The 21,096-nt window shown below is 41.1% G+C and overlaps 1 protein-coding gene across 1 annotated transcript in view; it reads left to right on the top strand.

Annotated features, from left to right (window-relative positions):
* The first annotated feature begins 5,886 nt into the window (after positions 1-5,886).
* INTS4 (integrator complex subunit 4) overlaps positions 5,887-21,096 on the top strand; it is a 113,581-nt gene continuing 98,371 nt past the window's right edge. The window contains exons 1-2 of the mRNA XM_027532696.1: positions 5,887-6,117; positions 10,472-10,666. Of these exons, the coding sequence (XP_027388497.1) occupies positions 6,064-6,117; positions 10,472-10,666 (249 nt within the window). The 5' untranslated portion in view covers positions 5,887-6,063. The remainder of the gene's footprint in view (positions 6,118-10,471; positions 10,667-21,096) is intronic.

Raw genomic sequence — 21,096 nt, 5'->3', positions numbered from 1 at the left:
CTAAGAGATCCCATGTCATGATCAGTAAAAAGTGAAAGTTACTCAGTCATGTCTGCCTCTTTGCGACCCCATGGACTATACAGTCCATGGAATTCTCCAGGCCAGAACACTGGAGTGGGTAGCCTCTCCCTTCTCCAGGAGAGCTTCCCAACCCAGGGATTGAACCCAGGCTTCCCACATTGCAGATGGATTCTTTACCAGCTGAGCCACAAGAGAAGCCCAAGAATACTGGAGTGTGTAGCCTATCCCTTCTCCAAGAGATCTTCCCAACCCAGGAAATGAACTGGGGTCTCCTGCATTGCAAGCAGATTCTTTACCAACTGAGGTATCAGGGAAGCCCGATGACCATAGATCCCGCATGCCACACAAAAAATCCCACATGCTGCAACAAAGATGGAAAGTCCCTCATGCTACAACTGAGACCCAGCACAGCCAAATAAATGAATATTTTAAAAAATAATAGCCACTAACACTTAGCACTGGTTGCTAAGTGCCTTTCATTTCACTGGACGTATTTGTATTTATGGTAATCTCTTCAGTCTGAGATGCCTTTCTTTCTTTCTAGAAAATTCACTATTTTAAAGCCAGATTAAAAATCATTTCCTCTGTAAAACTTCCCTGAGGCACCCTGAAGTTAGGTCTGTTTGAAGCACTTGGCTCTGTTATCCAGCACATTTTGCCCACTAATGATCAGTTTGGGTGTCTCCCTTTCCAGTTAGACTGTAGAACCTTGAGGGTAAAAACCATCTTTTCAGCCTTTTGGACTCTTCTCTGCCTACCATAGCCTTCTTTTTATATGCACTCTACATTAATTCATTTCAAAGAATGAAACCATAAACGTCTGTCAACTAAAAACTGGCACTTGCCAAGAGCATTTGCCAGTGACTGAACAACAACAAGGGCATTTGCCATCTGCCTGTGTTGCTGCAGTTGCTGACTTTTGACACTCCCTGAAGGGAGTTTAGGGTGGAGAGTCAGGCACTCTGTGCTCCAGTGAAACTGGTGGGACAGCTCTTTAGATAGTTGGGTGTGTTCAGGAACTGATTTCATGATCCCAATTCTTGCATCTGATGAACTCCTTATTGCAAAATTCAGACTTAAATTGAAGAAGGTAGAGAAAACCAATAGACCATTCATGTATGAACAAAATCAAATCCCTTATGATTATATAGTGAAAGTGACAAATAGATTCAAGGGATTATATCTGATATACAGAGTGCCTGAAGAACTATGGATGGAGGTTCATGACATTGTACAGGAGGCAGTGATCAAGACCATCCCCAATAAAAAGAAATTCAAAAGGCAACATGGTTGTCTGAGGAGGCCTTACAAATAGCTGAGAAAAGAAGAGAAGCAAAAGGCAAAGGAGAAAAGGAAAGATATATCCATTTGAATGCAGAGTTCCAAAGAATAGCAAGGAGAGATAAGAAAGCCTTCCTCAGGGATCAGTGCAAAGAAATAGAGGATTTGGCTTCACTTGAGCCAAAGAATGCTCAAGTGAAGTCGCTCAGTCGTGTCTGACTCTTTGTGACCCCATGGACTGTAGCCCACCAGGCTCCTCCGTCTGTGGAATTCTCCAGGCAAGAATACTGGAGTCGGTTGCCATTTCCTTCTCCAGGGGATCTTCCCGACTCAGGGACCGAACCCAGGTCTCCTGCATTGCAGGCAGATGCTTTAACCCAAGAATGGTCAAACGACCGCATAATTGCACTCATCTCACATGCTAGTAAAGTAATGCTCAAAATTCTCCAAGCCAGGCTTCAACAGTATGTGAATTGTGAACTTCCAGAAGATCAAGCTGGATTTAGAGAAGGCAGAGGAATCAGAGATCAAATTGCCAACATCATTGAAAAACATCAACATCATTGAAAAAGCAAGAGTTCCAGAGAAGTGTGTACTTCTGGTTTATTGACTATGCCAAAACTTTTGACTGTGTGGATAACAACAAACTGTGGAAAATTCTTAAAGAGATGGGAATACCAGACCACCTGACCTGCTTCCTGAGAAATCTGTATGCAGGTCAAGAAGCAACAGTTAGAACTGGACATGGAACAACAGACTGATTCCAAACCGTGAAAGGAGTACGTCAAGGCTGTATATTGTCACCCTGCTTATTTAACTTATATGCAAAGTACATCATGAGAAACGCTGGGCTGGATAAAGCATAAGCTGGAATCAAGATTGCCAGGAGAAATATCAGTAACCTCAGATATGCAGATGACACTGCCCTTATGGCAGAAAGTGAAGAAGAACTAAAGAACCTCTTGATGAAAGAGAAAGAAGAGAGTGAAAAAGTTGGCTTAAAACTCAACATTTAGAAAACTAAGATCATGGCATCTGGTCCCATCACTTCATGGCAAATAGATAGGGAAACAGTGGAAACAGTGAGAGACTTTATTTCCTTGGGCTCCAAAATCACCGCAGATGGTGACTGCCACCATGAAATTAAAAGATGCTTGCTCCTTGGAAGAAAAACTATGACCAACCTATACAGCATATTAAAAAGGTGAGACATTATTTGCCAACAAAAGTCCGTCTAGTAAAAGCTGTGGTTTTCCAGTAGTCATGTATGGATGTGGGAGTTGGACTATAAAGAAAGCTGTGTGCCAAAGAATTGATGCTTTTGAACTGTGGTGTTGGAGAAGACCCTTGAGAGTCCCTTGGACTGCAAGGAGATCCAACCAGTCCATCCTAAAGGAAATCAGTACTGAATATTTATGTGGAAGGACTGATGCTGAAGCTGAAACTCTAATAATTTGGCCACCTGATGTGAAGAACTGACTCAATGGAAAAGACCCTGATGCTGGGAAAGATTGAAGGTGGGAGGAGAAGGGGATGACAGGGATGAGATGGTTGGATGGTATCACCGACTTGATGGACACGAGTTTGAATAAGCTCTGGAAGTTGGTGATGGACAGGGAAGCCTGGTGTGCTGCAGTTCATGGGGTGGCAAAGAGACACGACTGAATGACTGAACTGACTGACTGACTGAATCCTTGCATCTCCTCACATCTCAGTTCAGTTCAGTCACTCAATCGTGTCTGACTCTTTGTGACCCCATGAATTGCAGCACGCCAGGCCTCCCTGTCCATCACCAACTCCCGGAGTTCACCCAAACCCACATCCACCGAGTCCCTCCATGGTGATATCAGCTCCTTGTGACTAGCAGAAAAACTAGTCACTTGATTTGTGAGTTGATTGATTGCAATGAATTCCCCCTTCACTAAAATTTTATATATTGACCTTCCCCCCACTGCCTATTTGGAGTAGTCTCTCAGAACTATCTGAGATGCTGTCTTTTGGCTTCCCTGGTGGCTCAGCTGGTCAAGAATCTGCCTGCCAATGAAGGAGATGCAAGAGACGTGGGTTTGATCCCCGCATCAGGAAGATTCCCTGGAGAAGGAAATGGCAACCCATTCCAGTATTCTTGCCTGGAAAATTCCATGGACAAAGAGCCTGGCTGGCTACAGTCCATGTGGTCACAAAGTGTTGGCCACAACTGAACACACATGCCTTTTTCTCTTGGGCTGTAGTCCTCATTTTGCCCCAATAAAACTTAGCTCACAGCTCTCAGGTTGTGCATCTTTTTAGTTGACACAGCTAAAGTGTAATGCAGGATGTAAACCTTGACCTTGGATTTATTAACACCAGCATGTGAACTACACTTTATAGTGCAAAGTATTTCTGCATTATTTCATTCCGCTACATCTTTGTTGGGTTAGGTGTTACTGCCATTGTAGTTGAGGCTACTTGTTCATTAAGTGCCAGCTGTAGTGAAGCAGGAGGGAAGGGCGCAGGGCACAACCTTTAAAAGAATGACAATAGCTAAGAGTTCCCTGGTGGCCCAGAGGTTAGGATTCCAAGCTTTCACTGCTGTGGCCTGGGTTCAATCCCTGGTCAGAGTAATGAGATGCTGCAAGCCACATGTCACAGCCAAAAAACAAACAAACAAATAAAAAGAATGACATAACCATTGAGGATAAGACATTAACTGGTTAGAACCAAGTAGGTCCAAGATGGCAGAAGATTCACCTTCCAGTAGACCTGGAGCTTCATTATATGTTCATTGTAATACATTAGCATATGCTAAATGACACCCCTACAGGCACCATGACAGTTCTGAGCTCAACCATAAAAGACCAGAAAGTGGGTGGTGGCCCAGTTCCTGGAAATTCCATCCCTTTCCTGAAATAGTTGGAATAATCCTCCCACTCATTAGTCTATGAGATTACTCAGCCCATAGAAACTAATCACCTCATATTTCAGGGCCTCTCATCTTATGAGTGGACACACACTCTGTCTTTGGAGGCTGTTCCTCCCAGGTTCGCACTTGCCTTTTGAGACAAGGCATTCTTGTTTATGGGATGTGTATCTCATTCTGTTTATGGGATGTGTATTTCTCTAAATAAATCCACTGCTTACCTATCACTTTGCTTCTTGCTGAAATCTTTCTGTGCTGAGACATAAAGAACCTGAGCTTCAGTAAGTCCTGACACGAGGTGAGCAATTTTAACTGAAAGACAGTGGGTTCAAGTCTCACCTCATGGGTTCAAGTCCCAGTCAGAGTTTTGGCTGGGTTCAAATCCCATCTGAGTTATGTGATCTGAAGCTTTGTTGCTTGATCCTTGGCCTCAGAATTCTTTCCACTCGCCCCTAGCTATCAGATGATAGCTTGATTCATTAAAGGATAGGTAGCTTTTCAACAACTGGAATGAGAGAGCAGGAAAAAGTACCCTAGGCCAGGAGAGGTTTGGAGGGGTGGCATACAGCTTTGTAAGCAGATAGGGTGGGGGGGTCCCTAGAAAAAGATGTAAGAAAAGCCATTTTTGGCTTAAGCCATTGTTTGATCTAAGCCTGACCACAATCTTGTCCTTGAACAGGTCTCAGTAATTAATTATCTTGAGAGAAGTGAGGGAATGAAGGAACAAAAGAAATACGTTTTCATGTTCCTTGCAGTCAAAAACCAGTTTTTCCTTAAAAATATATATGTAACAATCTGATATATGTCTTTGAGTTCTGCAAGAACTAATGTTCCCCACTTACGTGGAAGATGGAATGATGATGTCGACCCTCCTGACTTCAATCAACTAAAGCTTGGGCCCTGTAAACCTCTGCCCCAATCCAATGCTGAATTCTCCTCTGCGCAAGCGCCTTCATGAATGAATATGCATGCACCCTTAGGCTTCTGTGGTAGGTCAGAATCTGCCTACAGTGCATGACACCTGAGCTTGATCCCTGGGTCAGGAAGATCCCCTGGAGAAGGGGACAGCAATTCACTTCAGTATTCTTGCCTGGAGAATTCCATGGATGGAGTGGCCTGGTGGGCTACGATCAACGGGGTCTCAAAGAGCTGGACACCATCGAGTGACTAATACTTAGCTTAAAGCGTCCCCAGTTTTGCTGTTTGGAGACACTGCTTTGGGGAAGATCGCTTGTGCTGTCCTTACTTGCTGCAAGTAATATGTCCTTGGAACTTTGGTTAGTTGGATCTTCAGGCTTGACACCAACCACAAGGCAAACTCAGTTTTTGAGCAACAGCTCGATCAAAAGGCGAGCACAGGATACAGACAGATAGCAAATACTGAGAACAGCAATGGATGATGGAGCTGTCAGCTTGACCTCTTTATGTTATCTTCTGAGTCAGAATCCTCATACAGCTCCAGGTTTTATCTCTAGCTCTGGATAGCTCCACCTCTGCCCTTTACACTGTAGCACTTCCCCCGACCCTCCGTTTCCCTCCGTCAATCAAACCCAACAGAAAGCCCCCCAAAGCTCCCATTGGCTCCTCCAGCCTTTCCGACCCGCCTCCTCCTGCCAGAAGCCCCGCCCCCTGTGCTACGCTCCGGCTCCGGTTTCCGTTCCTCCCGCTCAGCAGGCGTAGGTCGCTAAATCCAGACGCACAGCGACAAGGCAGTCGAGCAGCCGGAAGCGGCTTCTCTTTCCCGGAACCCCACTGCCTTGTGGGACAGCGGCTGGATCCTCCCTCCTGGGCAAGCTTTTTCGTATTCCTCTGCCTCCCTCAGCCCCGTCGGGTACGGAAGCTGAGAAGGTGTATGGGCAACCATGGCGGCCCATCTGAAGAAGCGGGTTTATGAGGAGTTCACTAAGGTGGTTCAGGTAAGCTCTGGAAGGAAAGGTCTCAGGACTGGTCTGGGAAAGGGGAAGGTTATCCACGCCCAGACACTTTGCCAGAACTGGCGCCACAAAGCTGGGTAGGGTGCCAGTGCTGCCAGTGCTTTGGTAGGCTGCCTCTCTGACTACACTTTAGTGGGCGTGTTCATTGGCCGCTGCTGTTGTCAGTATTAACATGTGCAGTCTGACAATAAAAAAACTATTAGAAGAAGCAAACAGCAACTTACAATTTACGAAAGTATCTTATCTGTTATCTCATTTTATTCATGTTACATTCAGTTCAGCAGCTCAGTCGTGTCCGACTCTTTGCGACCCCATGGACTGCAGCACCCCAGGCCTCCCTGTCCATCACCAACTCCCGGAGTTTACTCAAACTCACGTCCATCGAGTGGGTGATGCCGTCCAACCATCTCATCCTCTGTCGTCCTCTTCTCCTCCCGCCTTTAATCTTTCCCAGCATCAGGGTTTTTTTTTTTTTTTCCCAATGAGTCAGTTCTTCGCATCAGGTGGCCAAAGTATTGGAGTTTCAGCTTCAGCATCAGTCCTTCCAATGAATATTCGGGACTGATTTCCTTTAGGTTTGACTGGTTTAATCTCCTTGCTGTCCAAGGGACTTCCGAGAGGCTTCCCCAAACACCACATTTCATTAGCATCCTCGTTTTACAAATGAGGACTTTGAGACTTCTGGTGGGGTATTGACAAATTTCCTCCCAACTCCCATTAGCAAAAAAGTGCCCAAAGCCAAATTGGCTGTATGCAGAGCTCTAAGGGTTTGGAAGAGGAATCTATAGGAATCCTCAAGACCCAGTCACAGCAGGCGAGGGTCACAGGCTTCATAGGGGTTGAAGTTTTCGTTCGTAGAACAGCTCACTTATAAAGGAGGGCAGTACCATGCTTCCTCCTTTGGAGTTGTTTCAGGACTGAGGGGCCCAAACCGTGTCAACAGTCAGTGATTCTCTATGTATTTCCTCAGAGAGATCGCTAAAGTAGAGGTTGATCCCAAGTCATACGTTGTGTCCTGCTTCTCTGACTTTGTGTATCCAAATCACCTGGGCTCTGTTAAAATGTAGATTCTACTTAGTAAGTGAGTTTTCTGGGGGAGGCAAGGCAATAATCTGCATTTCTGAAGAGCCCCTGGTTAATGTCAGCCAATAGCAGGTTTCCATCCATAGACTTGTGGCCTAGCAAGATTTAGACCATGCAGCAGGACGCTGATCCTTAAGTATGTCATTTATTCCTTCAACAAGAGTTTATTGAATAAAGTAGTGGTTATTATGTATCAATATTGGGTATGGTGAAAGGTGCTGAGCTATAAAATCCAAAACACATTAGGGTTTCTGTCCTTTCGGAACTCACAGGCGAGCGAGAGATGTGGAGCATCATATCTGAGATTATAGTACAGAGAGGTAATTGCATCGACAAACCAAGTCTTCCTTACTCTTTTACAACTACTTCTTTTTCTGAAAACTAGCCAAACTCTCTTGCCCTTTGTGATTTAACAGTATTCCTTCATTGCCTTTTTCGTTTTTTTGTGTATGTGACATATTTCCGTTGTGTGTAGGGAAGTTAGTTGGCTTCTTGTTCTTGTTTTTTTTTTTTTTCTGAAAATAACTTTGATACTCACCTTGTCAGTCTTGTTGCTCCTTTTTATGTGAAATTCTTTTTCTTGAACTTTTAGAATGAGTCAAGATTCAGGAAAGCTTTACAGCGCTCCCTCTTCCGTGGCTTGCTTTTTGGGATTTCCTAGCTCTGGATTCCTTTGCCCCCATTTAAAAAACAAATTGTGCCAAATAAACATAACAGGATTTATCATTTTAACCATTTTTTAAGTGTGGAGTTCAATGACATTAAGTCCATTCACTTTGTTGGGCAGTATCAGTTCCTTTCTTTATTCTGTTGTTCCCTCTTACCAAGACTGCTCACCTCTCCTCCAGTATACTGTGTGTTTGGACCTTTCCAAACTTTTGTATCTGTTGTCTCTTTTACATAGAATGGATGTCATTCTTCCCTCTCTTTTGGTTCTCCACTCCGTGGACTTAGGTTTTGCTTTAGTCTCTCCTCCCCTACTGCTGTAGCACTCATCTATTTGTACTTATCACTCGGTGCTACTGTTCAGTTCAGTTCAGTCGCTCAGTTGTGTCCTACTTTTTGCGACCCCATGAATTGCAGCACGCCAGGCCTCCCTGTCCATCACCAACTCCCGGAGTTCACTCAGACTCACGTCCTTCGAGTCAGTGATGCCATCCAGCCATCTTATCCTCTGTCATCCCCTTCTCCTCCTGCCCCCAATCTCTCCCAGCATCAGAGTCTTTTCCAGTGAGTCAACTCTTCGCATGAGGTGGCCGAAGTACTGGAGTTTCAGCTTTAGAATCATTCCTTCCAAAGAAATCCCAGGGCTGATCTCCTTCAGAATGGACTGGTTGGATCTCCTTGCAGTCCAAGGGACTCTCAAGAGTCTTCTCCAACACCACAGTTCAAAAGCATCAATTCTTCGGCGCTTAGCCTTCTTCACAGTCCAACTCTCACATCCATACATGACCACAGGAAAAACCATAGCCTTGACTAGACAGACCTTTGTTGGCAAAGTAATGTCTCTGCTTTTGAATATGCTATCTAGGTTGGTCATAACTTTCCTTCCAAGGAGTAAGCGTCTTTTAATTTCGTGGCTGCAGTCACCATCTGCAGTGATTTTGGAGCTACTGTAATTACTAGTATTTGTTTCTGCCTACCAGTTTGGGCTCCTTGAGGGCAGAGGTAACGCTTGGTTCATCTGTGTTCCCTGGATAGACCATAGGGCCTGGCACACTAAAATATTGATGGTTGAATGATAGCAGATATTGGTTTGTCCTTCTCCTTATGTGCTCCTTAGGGAAAAAAAATCTTCCCAGTTTTTTTACCTAACTGCTGATAACACTGAAGAATGAATTTGTGTGGAATAGGATGGAAATGGGTAAGGATTTTAAGAGCTCATTTCTTTGCTTCATTGTTCGTAAATGGTTACCACAGAGTAATCACCTGAGATCTTAGTGCTTCTGTTATTTTTCCTCTGCCATGAAGATGAGAGCGAGAGAATTGATATGTATGTGGTGCATATGATGTGTTTGTACAACAAAGACATTGTAGTTTAGACTTCTCAGGTATCCCTATGATGTAAGTATTGTATTCCTTTTTATAGAAGGAGGAGACCTGTAGCTACCAAGTGATAATTTAACTCAAATTCCTTTGATTTCAAAGCCCTTAGTCTTATTATCATGCCATGCCATGTTCCCGTCTAGACTAATCCGACTCTCTAGTCTGCAGAGGTGTAATTTTATAAAGAGATGATTCTTCAAGGTATCATTGTGATGCATCAAGTGTTAAGGAAAATTATTGATTACAACTTTATTCTTATGTTGTGATCCTCTCTATATCTATCCCAGGGCCTTACTTAAGCCCTGGAGTGAAGGTTCCCTTTTACATGAACTTTTTGACACTCCTTATATGTAACAGACGTGTCTGAAATAGTTCTAGTTATGTACTATCCTTGAGAGAATCGAGAAGACAGTTGCTCAGCTAATTTGGTGTGTTCTGTGGTTCAGATGAGGATTCCTGATTGAGAAAGAGTAGCGGTAGGTCATCATTCCTATTTTATAGATGGTGAAACTGAGAAGTATGACATCCTTAGAAGAGAGCAGCAGAGTTGGATCTCAGAGAGAACTCCTAATTCCACATCAGTCATTTAGTAAACATTTATTAAATAGCTGCAGTTTGCTAGGCATGTGGCAATGCATTTTTCCCTTATACTGTCTATTCTTCTAATAAAGGTAGAATGATTTGGGTGAAAATAGTCATCTGTTTTGAGAGGAAGATTTTTTTCCTCAGTGTAAGCTGTAGACTGTTCCTGTTGGTTCTGGGTTTCTCAGGAGGGAAGGTGAGCCTAGTAAGTGCTTTAGCACAGTCTGAATATATTTGCTGAATTGAGATTTCTGTTCTAATAAAGAGTGGAATAGATCCTTTGTGTGTCCTCTTAACCCCGAAGCTACAGCAATCCTAAGAGATAGGCAGAACAAAATATTATGGACATACTTTACAGAGAAAGAAACTGAGACTTGAAGAAATGAAATGACTTTCCCAAAGCCATTGGAGCTAGTGAAAAGCAAAATTGGGACTCATAACTTTGTCTCCAGTTGGGTCTTTTTCTAGTTCATAACGCTGCTTTTTTGTTTAGGCTAGGTCTGTTACCCAAATACATTATTTGGTGTAGGAAAAGTTAATTTTCATTAAATGAGGCAAAGTTAGATTTGTAGACTCTTTGTTTTCAGCCAGGTTTTCATGTTTTATCTTCCTTACCCTCTTGCAGCAACAACAGGAAGAAGTTGCTACTAAGAAACTCCGAATGACAAAACCAAGTAAATCTGCAGCACTCCACATAGATCTATGTAAGGCTACCTCCCCAGCAGATGCTTTGCAGTACCTACTTCAGTTTGCCAGGAAGCCTGTTGAGGCAGAAAGTGTGGAGGGAGTCGTCAGGATTCTCTTGGAACATTATTACAAGGTAAGAAGGTCTTGGGACCTGATGGCAGTAGGTATGAGAGTTGTATTATATCTGCAGAATGGGTTAAAATGGAAAATAAATAAGGTGTTCATTCAGCAGTCTTTTCCTGAGTGTCTTCTATATGCTAGGCGCTGTGGATACCGAGATGAAAAAGGTCCAAAAGATCCAAAAAGATCCTCTCCTTAGAAGCTTGGGGTAGCTAGATGGAGACAGATGTGAATGATAAAATGCATCAAATTGCTGAGGGTACTGAGAGTGCAGTGGAGCACAGAGGAGGAGTTAACTTCAACCAGGACCCTCTGTAAGCAGATTTGCCTCTGGTATATAGTCTTCTCTCTGCTGTTACTGCTTTAGTTCAGGGCCCCAATATCTTAACTGCAGTAGCCCCTCATTTTTTTTTTAAGTTATGAGCATTTTATTTCTCTGTTTTCATAGGCTAGAAAAAAGCATCAAGTCATGCATGATTAAATACAGAAAACAGTTTAAAGAGAGAAAATGAAATTTACAAAATACATTTTTTTTTAGTTTTTGTTTGTGAGATCTGAGGTAAAAGAAGAAATGATTTGTAAATATTTGAATCACAGATGACTTAGAATTTGAAACTTTAGTATGAAAATTATTAAGCTTATAGTAAAGTAGAGACAGTACTATAATGAACTCCCAAATAACCCATCTTTGGGGTTAAATAGTTAATGTTTTGTCAAATTTGCTTTATTTGCTTTCCTGAAGTTTTTGTTAAAGTATCATAATATTTTCCCCTAAATAGTTGATTAAATACCTCTTAAAACGGTACATTGAAAAAAGATATAACCATCTAACCACCTCAATATAATTCAGTTATTCCTTAATGTCATCTAACAAATAGTTTGTATTCAAATTTCTCTGGTGGCGATGGTTTAGTTGCTAAGTTATGTCCAACTCTTGTGACCCTATGGGCTGTAACCCGCCAGGCTCCTCTGTCCATGGAATTTCCCTTCAACAGAGGATAGTGGAGTGGGTTGTCCTTTCCTTCACCAGGGGATCTTCCCAGGGATAATCCTGTGTCTCCTGCATTGGCAGGCAAATTCTATACCACTGAGCCATGAAGAAAGCCCCAAATTTCTCTAGTTGTTTCCACAATATCTTGTTAAGGTTGATATGTTCAAATCAGAATGCAAACTGTGTCCACGCCTGGCATTTGCTTTTTGTAAAATCTGGAACAGTTTTTATTATTTTGGTGATATGATCTATTAAAGAAATTTGGTCAGTTGTTTTACAAACTGTCTTGTTTTCTGAATTTGTTTACTTCCTTGGTTAACTTGTTCCTCTATCTCCTATATTTACTATGAACTGGAAGTTAGATCAGTAGACTTTGTTAGATCCCAGATAAGCATACTTTTGAAAATTTTAAGAATACCTTATAAATGATTTGTACTTCATATTTACATCAATCAGGATGTATATATATTGAAGTCCCTCCTTGCTTCTTATCTTTTTCCCTTTAGTCTCTTTTATTTTTATAAACTATCTGTATTTAAATATTTTATGTATGATCTAAAAAGTCCTTTTCTTCACGTATATAATGTTGTAGCTTAATCAGAATGGTTGCAGTTTTCCAAAGACCTTGTGTGTTTTCAGAAGTCAGTGTCTTTTCCCATGTTGTTACCTCAGCCTAGAACCCCTCTCCTTGACACGAACCTGGTCTGGTGTGTCATTTTCTCTGTCAAGTATATTGCTTTCTCAGTCTTTCCACTTATCTTTCCTTCTGCTTGGAACACTTCCCTCAGGTGCTCATATGTCTGTTTCCCACACTGCATTCAAGCCTTTGCTTAAATGTTACTTTTTCATTAAGGTCTTCTTTTATCACTCTATTTGAAATTGAAACTGCCTATCCCACTTTCAGCACTTTCTAGCCCCTTCCTTTATTTTGTTTTCTCCAGAGCACTTAACATCTTCTAATATTGTATATAATTTTCTCATTTATTTTGTTCCTTGTCCATTTCCTTGTACAAGGATGTAAGATTCTCTTGAACAATATGGGACTTTTTTTTTTCTTCCAGTTTTATTGAGATATAATGACATACAGCACTATTTACATTTAAGGATACAGCATAATGATTTGGCTTGCGTAAATCATAAAGAAATACAGTTCAGTTCAGTTCAGTCACTCAATTGTGTCCGACTCTTTGCGACCCTATGAACCGCAGCATGCCAGGCCTCCCTGTCCATCACAACTCCTGGAGTGTACCCAAACTCATGTCCATCAAGTTGGCAATGCCATCCAACCATCTCATCCTCTGTTGTCCCCTTTTCCTCCTGCCCTCAATCTTTCCCAGCATCAGGGTCTTTTCAAATGAGTCAGTTCTTCGCATCAGGTGGCCAAAGTATTGGAGTTTCACCTTCAACATCAGTCCTTCCAATGAACACCCAGGACTGATTTCCTTTAGGATTGACTGGTTGGATCTCCTTGCAGTCCAAAGGACTCCCAAGAGTCTTCTCCAACACCACAGTTCAAAAACATCAGTTCTTCGGTGCTCAGCTTTATATATAGTCCAACTCTCACATCCTTACATGACTGCTGGAAAAACCATAGCCTTGATTAGATAGACCTTTGTTGACAAAAGTAATGTCTCTGCTTTTGAATATGCTGTCTAGGTTGGTCATAACTTGTTCCAAGGAGTAAGCATCTTTTAATTTCATGGCTGCAGTCACCATCTGCAGTGATTTGGGAGCCCCCAAAAATAAAGTCAGCCACTGTTTTCACTGTTTCTCCATCTATTTCCCATGAAGTGATGGGACCGGATGCCATGATGTTAGTTTTCTGAATGTTGAGCTTTAAGCCAACTATTTCACTCTCCTCTTTCACTTTCATCAAGAGGCTGTTTAATTCTTCTTCACTTTCTGCCATAAGGGTGGTGTCATCTGCATATCTGAGGTTATTGACATTTCTCCCGGCAATCTTGATTCCAGATTGTGCTTCTTCCAGCCCAGTGTTTCTCATGATGTACTTTGCAGTGTCCAGTTCTAACTGTTGCTTCCTCACCTGCATACAGGTTTCTCAAGAGGTAGGTCAGGTGGTCTGATATTTCCATCTCTTTAGAATTTTCCACAGTTTATTGTGATCCACACAGTCAAAGGTTTTGGCATAATCAATAAAGCAGAAATAGATGTTCTTCTGGAACTCTCTTGTTTTTTTGATGATCCAGCGGATGTTGGCAATTTGATCTCTGGTTCCTCTGCCTTTTCTAAAATCAGCTTGAACATCTGGAAGTTCACGGTTCATGTACTGCTGAAGCCTGGCTTGGAGAATTTTGAGCATTACTTTACTAGCGTGTGAGATGAGTGCAATTGTGCAGTAGTTTGAGCATTCTTTGGCATTGCCTTTCTTTGGGATTGGAATGAAAACTGACCTTTTCCAGTCCTGTGGCCACTGCTGAGTTTTCCAAATTTGCTGGCATATTGAGTGCAACACTTTCACAGCATCATCTTTCAGGATTTGGAATAGCTCAACTGGAATTCCATCACCTCTACTAGCTTTGTAGGGATGCTTCCTAAGGCCCGCTTCACTTCACATTCCAGGATGTCTGGCTCTAGGTAAGTGATCACACCATCGTGATTATCTGGGTTGTGAAGATCTTTTTTGTATAGTTCTGTGTATTCTTGCCACCTGTTCTTAATATCTTCTGCTTCTGTTAGGTCCATACCATTTCTGTCCTTTATTGTGCCCATCTTTGCATGAAATGTTCCCTTCGTATCTCTCATTTTCTTGAAGAGATCTCTAGTCTTTCCCATTCTATTGTTTTCCTCTATTTCTTTGCATTGATCACTGAGGAAGGCTTTCTTATCTCTCCTTGCTATTCTTTGGAACTGTGCTTTCAAATGGGTATATCTTTCCTTTTCTCCTTTGCCTTTCACTTCTCTTCTTTTGATAGCTATTTGTAAGACCTCCTCAGACAACCATTTTGCATTTCTTTTTCTTGGGGATGGTCGTGATCCCTGTCTCCTTTACAATGTCATGAACCTCCGTCCATAGTTCTTCAGGCACTCTGTCTATCAGATCTAGTCTCTTAAATCTATTTCTCACTTCCACTGTATAATCATGAGGTATTTGACTTAGGTCATATCTGAATGGTCTAGAAGTTTTCCCCACTTTCTTTAATTTAAGTCTGAATTTGGCAATAAGGAGTTCATGATCTGAGACACAGTCAGCTCCTGGTCTTGTTTTTGCTGACTGTATAGAGCTTCTCCATCTTTGGCTGCAAAGAATATAATCAGTCTGATTTTGGTGTTGACCATCTGGTGATGTCCATGTGTAGAGTCTTCTCTTGTGTTGTTGGAAGAGGGTGTTTGCTGTGACTAGAGCGTTCTGTTCGCAAAACTCTGTTAGCCTTTGCCCTGCATCTTTGTGTAATCAAAGGCCAAATTTGCCTGTTACTCCAGGTATCTCTTGACTTCCTACTTTTGTGTTCCAGTCCCCTGTAATGAAAAGGACATCTTTTTGGGTGTTAGTTCTAGAAAGTCTTTTAGGTCTTCATAGAACTGTTCAACTTCAGCTTCTTCTGCATTACTGGTCAGGGCATAGACTTGGATTACCATGATGTTGAATGGTTTGCCTTGGAAACGAACAGAGATCATTCTGTCACTTTTGAGATTGCATCCAAGTACTGCATTTCAGACTCTTTTGTTGACCATGATGGCTACTCCATTTCTTCTAAGGGATTCCTGCCCATAGTAGCAGATACAATGGTCATCTGAGTTAAATCCATCCATTTCCAGTCCATCTTAGTTCGCTGATTTCTAGAATGTGGACATTCACTCTTGCCATCTCCTGTTTGACCACTTCCAATTTGCCTTGATTCATGGACTTAACATTCCAGGTTCCTATGCAATATTGCTCTTTACAGCATCGGAGCCTGCTTCTATCACCAGTCACATCCACAGCTGGGTACTGTTTTTGCTTTGGTTCCATCCCTTCATTCTTTCTGGAGTTATTTCTCCACTGATCTCCAGTAGCATATTGGGCACCTCCTGACCTGGGGAGTTCCTCTTTCAGTATCCTATCATTTTGCCTTTTCATACTGTTCATGGGGTTCTCAAGGCAAGAATACTGAAGTGATTTGCCATTCCCTTCTCCAGTGGACCACATTCTGTCAGACCTCTCCACCATGACCTGTCTGTCTTGGGTGGCCCCACAGGCATGGCTTAGTTTTATTGAGTTAGACAAGCTTTGGTCTGTGTAATCAGATTGGCTGGTTGTCTGTGATTGTGGTTTCAGTCTGTCTGCCCTCTGATGCCCTCTCTCAGCTCCTACTGTCTTACTTGGGTTTCTCTTACCTTGTACGTGGGGTATCTCTTCACAGCTCCCCCAGCAAAGCACAGCTGCTGCTCCTTACCTTGAACGTGGGGTAGCTTCTCTCAGCTGCTGCTGCTGACCTTGGATGTGGGGTATCTCCTCATGGCCTCTGCTCCTAACCTTGAACGTGGGGTAGCTCCTCAACGGCCGCCACTCCTGACCTTGGACGTGGGATAGTTCCTCAACGGCTGCCACTCCTGCACCACCACAATACATTTAGTGAACATCTGTCATCTCACATAGATACAAAATTAAAGAAATCGACACAGTTTTTTTCTTGTGTTGAGAACACTTGGGATTTACTCTCCTATAACAACTTTCGTATGTAACATACAGCAGTGTTAATTGTATTTATCATGTTATTCATTACAACCTTAATACTTAACCTCACAACTAAAAGTTTGTACCTTTTGACTACCTTCATCCAGTTCCCTTCTGCCCACCTCTGCTTCTGGTAACCACAAATCTGATCCCCTTTTCCATGGATTCATTTGTTTTTAAAGTATAATTAAGGGCTTTCTTGGTAGCTCAGCTGGTAAAAAATCTACCTGCAATGCAGGAGACCCCAGTTCAACTCCTGGGTCAGGAAGATCCCCAGGAGAAGGGATAGGCTACCCTCTCCAGTATTCTTGGGCTTCCCTGGTGGCTCAGCTGGTAAAGAATCCGCCTGCAATGTGGGAGACCTGGGTTCGCTCCCTGGGTTGTTCCCTTTCCCCCACCTCTGCTTCTGGTAACCACAAATCTGATCCCCTTTTCTATGGATTTGTTTGTTTTTAAAGTAGAACTGACCTACAACCTTATGTTAGGTCATGCTACACAGTGTAGTGATGCAGTATTTCTATGCATTTCAAAATGACCACAATAAATTGAGTTATGATCTGTCACCATACAAAGATATTAGTTATTGACTGTGTTCCCGATGCTGTACATTTCATGCTCATGATGCATTTATTTTGCACCTGGAAGTATGCATCTCTTAATCTTCCTCACCTATTTCTCCCTCCTCCCCCTCTGGCAAACACCTATGTATCTCTGTATCTATGACTTTATTTCCATTTGGTTATGTTTATTCATTTGTTTTGTTTTTCAGATTCTACATATAAGTGAAATCATACAGTATCACTTTCTCTGACTTATTTTACTTAGCGTAATACCCCCTAGATCCATCCATGTTGTTGCAAATTGCAAGATTTCATTTTTTTTTTATGGCTGATTCCATGGTGTATATATATATCACGTCTTTTTTACCCATTCATCTATCAATGGGCAGTTAGGTTGCTTCCGTATCTTGGCTATTGTTATAATGCCGCAACATACAGGGGTGCTGATATCTTTTGGAATTAGTATTTTTGTTTTCTTCTGATAAATACCCAGGGATAGAATCTCTCGATTGTATGGAATATTTTTTCAACTTTTTACTATGGAACAAATCTATATACAGTTAGAATAGTTTAATTAATTCATATGTAGTTATTATCCAGCTTCAACAATTATCATTTCATGTCCAGATTTGTTTTATTCTCACCCCCCGAGCCCAACTCCTATTGTCTACCTCCATTTCCTCCACTTTCACCCTCTGCACCAGATTCTTGTGAAAACAAATTCCTAGCATCTTATCATTTTACTCTTAAATTTCAGTTTATATCTCTAACAGTAAAGACTCTTTTTAGGGACTTCCCTGGTGGTCCAGTGGTTAAGATTGTGCTTCTACTGCAGGGGACGTGGGTTTGGGCCCTGGTTGGGGAACAAAGATCCTGCATGCCTTGTGGTATGGCCAAAAATTAATAATAAAAAGCTTCTTTTTAAAAACATAATACTGATACCATCTCTAGAAGAAGTGTTATGTCAGACCCTGAGCTGTTTAACGAGGCCATGCTGCTTGCCTTAGTCTAGCAGATTCTAGCCCCAAAGGTAACGAGCAATAATAAGTTGGTCCAGATGTAGATTGATGACCATAGTGTTTTATTTATCCTTTCTTCTATTTTATCCAGAAATGTGGTATCTTGTATTTTAGTGGGTAATTACTTTGGCTTCTGCTTTTCTACTACAAATTTTTCTGTGGCCAGGTAGCAGTATCTGAACTTATTTCATATGAGGGATTCTTCATTTATTCTATTGTATTAGTTACTGTGGAGGATGTTAAAGAACTGTGAGACATGTTCTTTGTCCTTTAAGGACTAGCAATATAGTTGGTAGACCAAATAATACATGTGGTATATAGATAGTTAAGGGCTTGAGTTATTAATTTACTCATTTTGTTCATTCATTCAAAATGTTCTGGATACTAATTCTGCCAGCCCTTTGCTTCATGTTAGTGATACAGAGATTAATGTGTGATCCCTGATCTGAGTCTGATTGGGTAGATTAGACAATAAATGGATAATTGCACACTGATTTCCCAGGCAAGAATGCTGGCGTGGATTGCCATTTCCTTCTCCAGGGGATCTTCCCGACCCAGGGATCAAACTCATGTCGCCTGCCTTGGCAGGCGGATTCTTTACCACTCAGCCACCATGGAAACCCAATACAGTGTTACAGGTATTATGAAATGTGGGACAGGTTATAACGTAACTTTTAAAGAAGAAGGTAATCAGTTTTATGTGGGAGCATAGGTCTAGAAGGGCATCGTAGAGTAGTGATGCTTGGTGGTGGTTTAGTCACTAAGTCGTGTCCGACTCTTGAGACCCCATGGACTATAGCCCGTGAGGCTCCTCTGTCCATGGGGTTCTCCAGGCAAGAATACTGAAGTGGGTTGCCATTTTCTTCTGGGGATCTTCCTGACCCAAGGATTGAACCCTGGTCTCCTGCATTGCAGGCAGATTCTTTACCGACTGAGCTAGGGTGATGCTTGAGGTGAATCTTAAGCAGATTTTGACTAGTTGGAAAACAAGAAGAAAGGCATTTTAGAAAGAAGGAAGAATTGTGAGCAAAGACTTGGAGATGTGAAATAATCTGTCACATTAGAAGAAATACAGGTAGTTGGGCTGGTGTACATTTTAAATTGAGAGCTCTTTAAGAGATAAGACTAGAAATCTTATCTAATAGGTTTTTGAATTCTGCCTTGTGAATTTTTGTTTTAGCTGTCACTCTGTGGGGTGGTATGGCAGATGGAGGAATTGAATGAGGGCCAGGTAAGACAGGACTTAGGGTGACCAGCTAGGAAACTGGAAAGTCTATAGCAAAATGAGAAAAGCCTGAACAAGGAGAATTTTAATGGTGAGAAGAGCAGTTATTAGGCTTTTGACAGAGGCAGTTGTAAGCTTAGTCATTAAGGGTACCAGGGGATAATTTCAGAAAGTAGAAAAACTTGAGTAAAGTATCCAGATGAAGAAAGAATGTTACTGGATCAGATACTCTCATTATTCTTTGTTCCGTCCTTGCCTTCCTCTTATTTGCTAGACTTAGTATTTCTGCTTTCTTGGCTGTTTCCATGTGTTTGGAGGTCTGTGACTCCATTCCAGACTGTAGAAAGGCTATGTAGCTTTTCTGTCCTTTCTTACTACAAAATTAGGGTATTTGACGAGTGCATTGTCTCTGAAAGACAATTACTTGATTTGATGATGTTCTTTCAGTCCATAAAGAATTGACTTCTCTTTGTATTCAGAACTGAACTTGTATCTCCATTCATTCTCCAGTCTGCCTTATAGCAGGAAATGTACCACCATCAATATAGACCCTTACATCAGAAAACCAAGAAAGATACTGTATACCACCCTCACCCTTTCCTCTCCCCATATTCCCTTCTTCACCACTCATGTTGATTTTACTTTCTAAGTATCTCTTGAGTCCACCTACCTCCCTGTTTCCACTATTACCCTGGTAATCTAAGTAACTATCGTATTTTTAGAACTTTATTATGAACTGTAACACAAAGAATATATAGAAAAAACTCATATAGCCTATTGATCAACATGAACACAGGGTGTGACTGCCATCCAGGTTAAGAAATGGAATATAATGAGCCTCCCATAGGGCCCCTCAAAATTCTTTGTAATTATTTCTCCTCACTTTTTCAAAGATAACCATCACTCTCTTGACGTTATGGGTAAAAGCTTCCTTTAAAAAGATTTTTTTTTAATCATTCAAACCTGTACTAAATGCAACCCATGCTTCCTTCCTTCCTCCTTCCCTCCTTTACTTTCTGTGTGTATCTTTTTATGTGTAACTCTCGCTCAAAATTCTATCTTGAGATTTACTTCTGTTGTTAACTTTAGCTATAGTTCATTTATTTTTATCGCAGTATAAGATTTCATTGTATGAATATGCCATAATTTATTTATTCATTCTATTATTGATAGACATTTAGATTGTCTCCAGTTTTTAGCTATTATAAGAAGTGTTGCTATAACATTTTTGTACAAGTCTTAGTATGCATTGTTTGTGTTTCTGTCTAGTGTATTTCTCTATTATGCCAATACTGTGCTGTCTTAGCATAGTATTATAATAAATTTTGACATCTGGTAGGGTAACTTCTCCTGTTTTCTTCCTCTTTAAGAATATATTAATTATTCTTGTCTTTTAATTTCTTTATAAATTTTTAAGTCAACTTGTGAAAATCTGCCTGAAAAGAAAATTTCTTGTTAGAATTTTGATTAGGGTTGCATTAATTCTGTAATTAAGATGCAATTTGCTGATTGGCATTTTATAACATTGAGTCTTCCATTCAATGGACATGATATGTCCATTATTTTAATGCTGTTTTCTGCATAGAAGTTTTGTACATCTTTTTGTTAGTTATTCCTATATAGTTAATATTTTGTTATTGTAAATGATGTATTTAAAAATTCTATTTTTAAGTAGTACATAGAGGATATTCAGAAATGCAGTTGGTTTTTGTTTATTAAACCCTATATCTAACAACTTTGTTAAGCTCATTTAATAATTTTAATAAATTATGTGTACTTTTAGATTCTTTACGAATAATCATGTCACCATATAATGGCTTTGTCTAGTACTGATATAATGATACCAGCTATCTCTTGCATGATATACCTATTTCTGCCTTTTATTTTCAACTCTTTTTTTTAATCACTTTTTATTTTGTGACCCAACAGCATATAGTTAGTTTTTTAAGAAATTTTACCTGACAGTGTTTAGT

Source organism: Bos indicus x Bos taurus, chromosome 29, assembly GCF_003369695.1.
Source record: "Bos indicus x Bos taurus breed Angus x Brahman F1 hybrid chromosome 29, Bos_hybrid_MaternalHap_v2.0, whole genome shotgun sequence".
NCBI classification, from domain to species: Eukaryota; Metazoa; Chordata; class Mammalia; order Artiodactyla; family Bovidae; genus Bos; species Bos indicus x Bos taurus.
The sequence above is the reverse complement of the archived record's forward strand: the minus strand, read 5'-3'. Positions and strand labels throughout refer to the sequence as shown.